Source organism: Malus sylvestris, chromosome 14 (genome assembly GCF_916048215.2).
Source record: "Malus sylvestris chromosome 14, drMalSylv7.2, whole genome shotgun sequence".
NCBI classification, from domain to species: Eukaryota; Viridiplantae; Streptophyta; class Magnoliopsida; order Rosales; family Rosaceae; genus Malus; species Malus sylvestris.
In genome coordinates, this window is record NC_062273.1 from 14,201,916 (window position 1) to 14,211,502 (window position 9,587).

The window sequence follows — 9,587 nt, forward strand, 5'->3', positions numbered from 1 at the left end:
CACAACAATATTGTACTCATTTGGTTAATTCAATGTTCTCTATATTGTTGTGCTAGTGTCAAGGTTCAAACACTGTTCATTTCATATAAGAACAATCAAACCCGTGCATTTACTCGCAAATACCACATTAACAATTACTTATTTATAGAATTTACATGGAGAAGTTGGTAAAAGTAGGAGATAACTTTGTAAAAATTAGAAATTATTAAAAATTTCAAGATAAATTTCAAAAAAAAAAAAAGATAAAAAATGCTAATCTTACAACATATTTGTACCATCATTTGTATTCTCTCCTTAATAGAGATGAGACTCATATGTATTGGTGGACTCTACTTATATTAGAAAGAGAATAATGCTAGGGAGACTAAATTTTTAAACCAAATTATGTGTCACAAAAAGGAAATAAACACATTGATCAACACTTAATAATCCAATCATCAACCATGCACCACATCATTTGGTTTAAAAGTTTTGGTTTCTCTAGCATTACCCAGAAAGACAACTGGCCCTTTAACACAGTGGTAGAAAGATATTGAGCCATTGCATGATGACGTAGGTTCAAACTTCGTTGATGGCTAATCTAACAAAATATATCGTTTGAAAAAAAAAAAAAACCAGCATTACCTAGAGAGAGATGGTACCAATATATAATTGGGAGTTTTAACGAAACACTCCCGATACTGTTCACTTTAACGAAAAAAACATTTATACTCTAAAAAGTCAATCCTGGTACTATTCACTTACAACACATTTTTGTCATTTTGATTAAAACTCAAAGTTTTCAAACAATTTTCATTAGTTTTCCTTATATAATATGTGTAATATTACTCTAGATAGATAGACAAATATTCTCCCACTCCGTGACCAATGGCCCTCTCCAAAAAATTTTAGCAAATTTAACCACACATACAACTGGACACACATGAGAGAAAATGTTAAATTTGAATATCTGAACCAAATGCAAAGAAAACCTCAAGTGTTGTGCTTTGTTGGTACCTCATGAAAACACAATACCATAAAAGCACAAGGGCATGTATGTCAAAATCCAAAGTTTCATATTTATTGTTCCCCTAACCCAATACAAAAACAATTATTAAAATAAAGGGTTAAACTCTGTTTACTACCCTCATGTTTCGTGGTTTTCAACATTTAGTACATCAAGTTTTTTCATCTCAGAGTCATATCTAAAGTGTTAATTTTGGGACAGTCTTATACATCCGTTAGTCAAATTGTTAGTTCTCCTGTTAAGTGATGATGTGGCGCCCATGTGGACAATGACTGGGCGTCACATGTCATTAAAAAATTAAAAAAAAATCCATCCCTTCTCCCCCTGCCCCCAACCCAGAAGAAGAAGAAGAAGAAGAAGAAGAAAGCACAAGGGCATGTATGTCAAAATCCAAAGTTTCATATTTATTGTTCCCCTAACCCAATACAAAAACAATTATTAAAATAAAGGGTTAAACTCTGTTTACTACCCTCATGTTTCGTGGTTTTCAACATTTAGTACATCAAGTTTTTTCATCTCAGAGTCATATCTAAAGTGTTAATTTTGGGACAGTCTTATACATCCGTTAGTCAAATTGTTAGTTCTCATGTTAAGTGATGATGTTGCGCCCATGTGGACAATGACTGGGCGTCACATGTCATTAAAAAATTAAAAAAAAAATCCATCCCTTCTCCCCCTGCCCCCAACCCAGAAGAAGAAGAAGAAGAAGAAGAAGAAGAAGAAGAAGAAGAACAAAAAAAACAAAAAAAAAACGAATCTGCAACCCAGAACAACAACAACAACAAAAAATCTGCAACCTAGAAGAACAACAACAACAACAAAAAAAAAAAGAAAAAAAAAAAACGAATCTGCAACCCAAAAGAAGAAGAAGAAGAAGAAGAAGAAGAAGAAAAAGAAACAGCAGCCCAAACCCAGTTCGTGCCCCCGCGACCCACCTGCCTTCCCCTCCACCTTGCGACTGCGACCGCGTACCCTGAATATTCTTCTTCTGGGTTGCAGATTCGATTTTTTTTTTCTTCTGCTTCTTCTGCTTCTTCCTCCTCCTCTTTCTTCTTCTTCTTCTTGGTTGCAAATTCGGTTTTTTTTTTCTTCTTCTGCTTCTTCTCCTTCTGGGTTGCAGATTCGGTTTTTCTTTTTCTTCTTCTTCTTCTTCTTCTCCTTCTTCCTTCTCCTTCTTCTTCTTTTTGGGTTTTGGTTACAGATTCAGTTTTTTTTTTCTTCTGCTTCTTCTCCTTCTTCCTCCTCTTCTTTCTACTTCTTCTTCTTCTGGGTTGCAGATTCGGTTTTTTTTTTCCCTTCTTCTGCTTCTTCTCCTTCTGGGATGCAGATTCGGTTTTTCTTTTTCTTTTTCTTCTTCTTCTTCTTCTCCTTCTTCCTTCTCCTTCTTCCTTCTCCTTCTTCTTCTTTTGGGTTTTGGTTGCAGATTCGGTTTTTTTTTTCTTCTGCTTCTTCTCCTTCTTCCTCCTTGTCTTTTTTCTTCTTCTTCTGGGTTGCAGATTCGGTTTTTTTTTTCTTCTTCTGCTTCTTCTTCTTCGGGGTTACAGATTCGGTTTTTCTTTTTCTTCCTTCTCCTTCTTCTTCTTCCTTCTCTTTCTTCTTCTTATTCTGGGTTGCAGATTCGGTTTTTTTTTTCTTCTTCTGCTTCTTCTCGTTTTGGGTTGCAGATTCAGTTTTTCTTTTTCTTCTTCTTCTTCTCCTTCTTCTTCTTTTGGGTTTTGGTTGCAGATTCGGTTTTTTTTTTCTTCTTCTGCTTCTTTTCCTTCTTCCTCCTCCTCTTTCTTCTTCTTTTTCTGGGTTGCAGATTCGGTTTTTTTTTTTTTTTTCTTCTTTTGCTTCTTCTTCTGGGTTGCACATTCAGTTTTTCTTTTTCTTCCTTCTCCTTCTTCTTCTTCCTTCTCTTTCTTCTTCTTCTTCTAGGTTGCATATTCGGTTTTTTTTTTTCTTCTTCTTCTTCTTCTCCTTCTTTTGGGTTTCGGGGCCCGGGGGGAGGGATGATTTTTTTTTTAAACTTTTATTTAATTAATTGTTTTAATATTTTTTTAATGACACATAGCGCCCAATTATTATCTATATGGGCGCCATGTTATCACTTAACGGGAGAACTAACAGTTTGACTAAAAGATGTATGAGACTGTCCCAAAATTAACACTTTAGGTATGACTCTAGGATGAAAAAAACTTGATATACTAAATGTTGAAAACCATAAAACATGAGGGTAGTAAACAAAGTTTAACCCTAAAATAAATTAAGAAAAAAAAACCATTTAAATTAATTTTATATTGCATTAAATTATTAAATTATCTCACAGAAGTTTCTCCTTCGATTTTTTTACAACAAATTATAAATATATATTTTCTTCCCAATTTTTCTTTTGAAAAAGTTAGAATACATGTGTCTTTCTCTTTCCAAAGACTGTTACAAAGACAGAAGAGAAAGCTCCCCCAGATCTGCTTAATTTTGTTCTCTTTTGTTACATGTTTCTCCAACCCATTTCCCAACATCTACAGTCCAAGCTTCTCTGAAATCCATACCACCGAGTCGAACTCGCACTGATCCAACCGAGTCAACTCAACTGTCCACACTGTTTTCATACCCTGTTTCTTCAGCCAATGAGCTATTACTTCAAAGGCACAGAGCTTGGTTATCAGCTGGGATTGGTCACTTCAGGAATGGTGATTTTCCTCCGGATTGCGCCGGAACTCCGGTGAGTGTTGGAGTTCCGGTGAGGTTTGTGTTGGGTTTTTGGTTTAGTGTAAAATGTTCAAGTCGGCGCGATGGAGAACCGACAAGAACAAGATCATGGAAGTCTTCAAATTGCAGTTCCATGCAACTCAGGTTGGTCTAAACTCATTGTCTATTGAAATTCAAGCTTTGTGATTATTTATGTCAATTGGGTTTTGTTTGGTGGCTGAGAAAATGCAGGAAAATGGAACACGGACAATATTTTATATTATTTGATCATCATTTTTGGCTCATTGAGTGTCTGAAAACAGAGAAAGTTAGAAAATTTATGTGCATTTGAGCATTGTACTGAAAGAGCCAACAAGTTATATGCAATTTGACGAGTGTGAATGTGATTGAGGTTTTCGGAGAATTATGTGTAAGATAGTGTTTGGTTTTGTGATTTCAGGTGACACAGTTGGGTGGGGACGCATTGCTGGTTTCTGTGATTCCCGTGGATGTGGGGAAGCCAACTGTGAAATCAGAGAAAGCTACAGTTCGAGACGGGAGCTGTCGATGGGAAAATCCGGTCTGTGAAACAGTTAAATTCGTCCGTGAGCCAAGAACTGGGAAGATCAAAGAGAGTGTCTACAACTTTGTTGTCTCAAGTGTATGAATTGTTTTGTTAGATTTTGTGTAGTGAACATTTTGTTCTGTTTATAAGTATCTTATTTTGGTATTCTTGTGTTGCATAGGGATCATCGAAGGGTAGTGTTCTTGGGGAAGTTTCTGTCGATTTTGCTGACTATGCCGAGGCTACTAAATCTTCCTGCGTCGCTCTTCCCCTTAAGAATTCAAATTCCAATGCAATTATGCATGTTAGGACTCTCCCACTTTGTCAAATTACGATATGTTAGAGATCTTCTTCCGAAAGGGGTTTACAAAAATAAAGACAACAATTTGATTATCGAACTCTTGTTTTTGTTGTTGAATAGGTTACCATTCAAAGGTTGGAAGCAAATGTTGATCCGAGGTATATCCAAATGTTTTTGTTTTTTTTCTGTATTTGTTGGAGTTTTCTTTTTTATGTTTCTTTATTGATTCTGTTTTGTTGGAGAAATTTTGAAGAGAGGTAGAAGGCGGTGAAGAGGCAAATGTTAACTCCGAAGATAGAAGCTTCAAGAACCTCTTAAGCAATAAGGATACTGATGAAAGCGTTTCAATTGTAAGTTTCTCACTTAAAGCTGCACATTTCATACGTTTTTGTATTGAAAAGCTTTCATTTTGTTGTTGTTGTGTTTCAAAATTATTACTTCTTTCTGTTGAGATGGTTGCAGGTTGGGCGGATAGGTGGTAGTAAAATTCATTTTTCTTCAATGCAAAGATCTTTTTCAATTGTTTTGAAAATTTTCTTGTCAATTCACAGGATGAGGGAATTAATAGAACCATCCAAATTGCTGAGCTCAACTCCAGAGCATCTATCGGATCGGACATTACATTGTCAAGTTCTGACAGCGGCTCTGGACTTGGTACTCCACGAGAACTTGGATCAAGAGACCCTTCCAACTTTCTGTCGTCTCTGAGTCACACCTCAGTACAACATAAACCTGATGTTTATGCCCAAACAAATATCTATGACGAGCATCAGCGGTCACAATGGGCATGGTCTGCAGACTCAGAACATGGAGCAAGTACTGATGGTTCAACAAAGAGTTCTCATGAAACCCTTCTAAGAGAACGGTCTCAACAGTCTTCAGATGACAACATTGAAAAGCTAAAGGCGGAGCTTCTTGTTCTAGTTAGACAAGCCAATATGTCAGAGCTAGAATTACAAACATTAAGGAAGCAGATAGTAAAAGAGACCAAAAAGGGGCAGGATCTTTCGAGAGAAGTCATTAGCTTGAAAGAGGAACGAGATTCTTTCAAGGCAGAATGTGAGAAACTAAAGTCCTTTTGGAAACGTGTGGATGATGCAAAAGTTAAAAACAGGTTCCAGTTAGAAGGTGGGGATCTACCGGCTCTTGTAGATGAAATCAGACAAGAACTGAGTTGTGAGAAGGACCTGACTTTCAATCTCCGCTTACAGCTCCAGAAGACACAAGAATCAAATTCTGATTTAATCCTTGCTGTACAAGACCTGGAGGAAATTTTGGAGCAGAAGAATAGTGAAATAGCAAATCTTTCCAACAGACCAGAATCCTGCGGTTATGCTGCAGGGTTGAAGGAAACCATCTTAAAAGGTGGGACAAGTGAGGATGAGGAGCAGATGGAGCTGGAGGATCTTGTTAAGGACCACAGCAATGCCATGGAAACACACCTGCTCGAGAGACAGATTGCCGAACTTTATGGTGAAATAGAAGTCTATAGGCGAGACAAAGATGTGCTCGAGATGCAAATGGAGCAGCTTGCACTTGACTATGAGATATTGAAACAGGAAAACCATGACATCTTATATAAACTAGAGCAAAGCCAACTGCAAGAACAACTTAGGATGCAGTACGAATGCTCGTCTCCCTCTGCTAGCATAAATGAGCTTGAATACCAAGTTGAGGATTTGGAAACAGAATTGAAGAAGCAGTCTGAAGATTTTTCAAATTCATTGGCTACCATAAGGGAACTTGAATCCCATATCAAAAGCTTGGAGGAAGAACTAAAGAAGCAGGCACAAGTATATGAGGCTGATTTAGAGGCTGTAACATGTGCCAAAGTTGCGGGTTTGGAAACAGAACTAAGGAAGCAGTCTGAAGATTTTTCGAATTTGTTGGCTACCATAAAGGAACTTGAATTCCATCTCAAAAGCTTGGAGGAAGAACTGGAGAAACAGGCGCAAGTATTTGAAGCTGATTTGGAGGCCGTAACATGTGCCAAAGTTGAGCAGGAGCAAAGAGCCATCCGAGCAGAGGACGCACTGCGAAAAACTAGATCAAAAAATGCTAATACAGCTGAGAGGCTTCAGGAAGAATTCCGAAGACTCTCTGTTCAAATGGCCTCGACATTTGATGCAAATGAAAAGGTAGCTCTGAAAGCAATGACAGAAGCTAGTGAACTGTGTGGGCAGAAGAGTCACCTAGAAGAACTGCTCCAGAAAACGAAGGATGAGCTCCAGGAAGTTAGAAATGATTATGAGGCAAGATTGCAGAAGCTCTCGAACCACTTAGACGAGAAAACCAAAGAGATGGAAGAGATTTTACTGGAAATGGACAACAATTACAAGCAGCTCGACCATCAGCAGAAACAAGAGGAAGAAGTTAAGGGAAATATCTCCCAGGTGATCTTACAACTCAAATCTCAGATTCAAAGGCTTACAGAAGAGAATAACAGCCTTTCTGAGCAAGTGGAGGAAAGCAAAAATTTGAGAGCTGATTTGGAACAAATGAAGAAATCAATCGAGGAAGCTGAGATGCGGATACAAAGAGGAAATGCAGAAAGAAATGAGCTGGTAAGTAAAATTTCTACTCTTAAGAAGGAAGCAGAGAAGTCATTGGAGGATTTGAATACAATGCGGCATCTCAAAGATGAAAAGGAGGTGACAGTTGGACTCCTAAAATCAGAGATAGAGGAGCTTAAAGCTCGGTGTAAAGACTTTAAACATGCTATATATGAGGATGAGGTTGAGAAGGAGAAACTTAGAAAGCAGGTATTCCAGCTTAAGGCTGACCTGAAAAAGAAGGAAGATGCACTCAGTACCGCTGAAAAGAAACTCAAGGAAAGCAACGGGCGTTCAATAGTTTCTGATGGAATTAAAATAACTCAGAGAAACATCAAGTCTTTGCCAGTTGCTCGTGGTTCGAAAGAAGTTGCATGTATGAAAGAAAGAATAAAATTGCTCGAGGTAAAATTTCAAATTCCTAGCAGTATTGAAACAATTTTGGCAGAGAATAACGTCTCAACTCCTATACTTTTAACTTTTACAGGGACAAATAAAATCGAAGGAAGCTGCTTTGGGAAACTCAACTGCTTCATTTTTGGAGAAGGAAAAGGATCTTCAGAACATAATCGAAAAGTTAGAGAGCACGGTGGAAGAAATAAATCAGAATAGTGCATTTCAAAAGGTAAGAAAACCTTCCATATTACGTAATGCATCTAATACAATGTCAGTTTGGGTAGTCTCTAACTGAGCGTCTTGCCTTTGTCTTTGTATATAAATGTTGTCATATTATATGTGTAATGATTGGTGCAATCATCATATCATACAGGTAACTGAAGATGCTGGTAGTGATAAAATTGCATCAGAACAAGAACTGAGACTTTTCACTGCTGATAACAGATACAGCGACTTATTAACTGAATTAGCATCATTGAAAGAGAGGAATATATCAATGGAAAGTGAACTAAAAGAGATGCAAGAGAGATATTCAGAAATAAGTCTCAAATTCGCAGAGGTCGAAGGTGAAAGACAACAGCTCGTAATGACAGTACGCAACCTCAAAAATTCCAAGAGGAGCTAATAACTGTTTTTCGATGTACTGGAACCATATTACCTTGTACAGTTGAAACAGCTAGGTATGCTTACATCAAAAGTCCAGACCTGAGTTCATTGTGTCTGCCCATTTGGCTTCATCTCAATTTTACCTAGCTTTCATGTCCTTGCCCCTTTTTTATGTAATTTTTTAAAGCTTGTCAAGGTTTCCATGACCAATATATATGACAATTTATATAATTAATATATATTTTTTTTTAATTGTTTTTACCTTTTCATATTAGCATCTCTTGTCAATGTTAGCAGAACTAGAGTATTTTACAATCTCATATATAGAGGGTTTTCACTTCTGAACAAGAGTTCAACAGTTTTTGGACCACATTTGTTTGGCTTCAATCTATGTTGTATGCTGCATTCCTTTGGCGGGCGGCCTTATGGTCGACGTTTAGCATTTCTTCCTTTTTTCAGTTGTATTTTTTCTTTGTCGAGTTCCTTAGACAGAAAACCAGATCAAAGTTATGAATCATGACAAGTAATGATCTGTAACATCATTGATTAAGTACCTGATTTTCTTTTCGAAATTTAGTACCAAGTACTTGAAATTTGGGATGACTAGTGATGGCTGGCATTATTCGTTAGTAAATGATTTACGTACTTAATTCTCTTTTGTCATTTTGTCTAACAGATTTTGGTTGTAATAAACTTGTGCTCTGTTGATGCACAAAATCGGAGGTCTTGGAACAACGTAAATCCGATCGTGAATCTGCAAGAAAGTAAATAACACAAGATATATCATGGTTCATCCCAATGTTTGGGCTACGTCCACACTAATATTGTATTTCTCTGAGAGGATTGAGGATGAGAGGGTGAGAGCTTCTGAGGGTGAGAGAGCTATTCCCATGGCCTAAGAATTGACCTCTCTTAATGAGGAGAGTGAGGGGTCCTTTTTATAGAATAAGGGCTCATCACTTATTACATATTTGCCCCTTCATTTATTACATGATTACATTTAAGTCCCTCGAGTATTTATACGAGATCTAAATATGGAGGCCCTAAGTATGGTACAAACAGTAGTCTCCCAAGTCTTCAGTCAAGAGAGTCTTTTGGCTGGAGAGTTGAAATTCAGTTAATGTGTGGGTCGAAGTAACTAGATGTCGTCTTGAACTATGCTCGATATGAGGCGGTGCTCAATCTAAAATGATGCTCAACTAGAAGTAGCACATGTTGCGAGGTTGCTCGATTTGTGGCTTATGTTACTTTGGTTGGTTTGGCTTGTGGCGTTGAAGATAAGGGAGTCCATTTTATAGAATAAGGGCTCGCTCATCAATACATAAATGATGGGCTAGAGTTGATGCTCGCGGCGAGGCGGTTACTCAGTAGGCGAAGATGCTCTCTAATGATGGTGAGGGAGTCCCTTTTATAGAATAAGGGCTCGCTCATCAATACATAAGTGATGGGTTAAAAGTGATGCTCGCGGTGAGGCGGTTGCTCAGCTGGTGG

The 9,587-nt window shown here is 37.6% G+C and overlaps 1 protein-coding gene across 2 annotated transcripts; it reads left to right on the forward strand.

Annotated features, from left to right (window-relative positions):
* Positions 1-3,396: 3,396 nt before the first annotated feature.
* On the forward strand, positions 3,397-8,348 carry LOC126599985 (uncharacterized). 2 transcript variants are annotated; one of them, XM_050266479.1, is made up of 8 exons: positions 3,397-3,841; positions 4,137-4,337; positions 4,423-4,545; positions 4,663-4,700; positions 4,796-4,892; positions 5,094-7,499; positions 7,582-7,719; positions 7,864-8,348. In XM_050266479.1, exons 1-8 carry the CDS (start codon positions 3,764-3,766, stop codon positions 8,113-8,115), a joined length of 3,333 nt encoding a protein of 1,110 aa, XP_050122436.1. In that variant the 5' UTR covers positions 3,397-3,763; the 3' UTR covers positions 8,116-8,348. The 2 variants fall into 2 exon arrangements, with proteins under 2 accessions (XP_050122436.1, XP_050122437.1); XM_050266480.1 differs by having other exon boundaries at positions 7,935-8,102.
* The last annotated feature ends 1,239 nt before the right edge of the window (positions 8,349-9,587 follow it).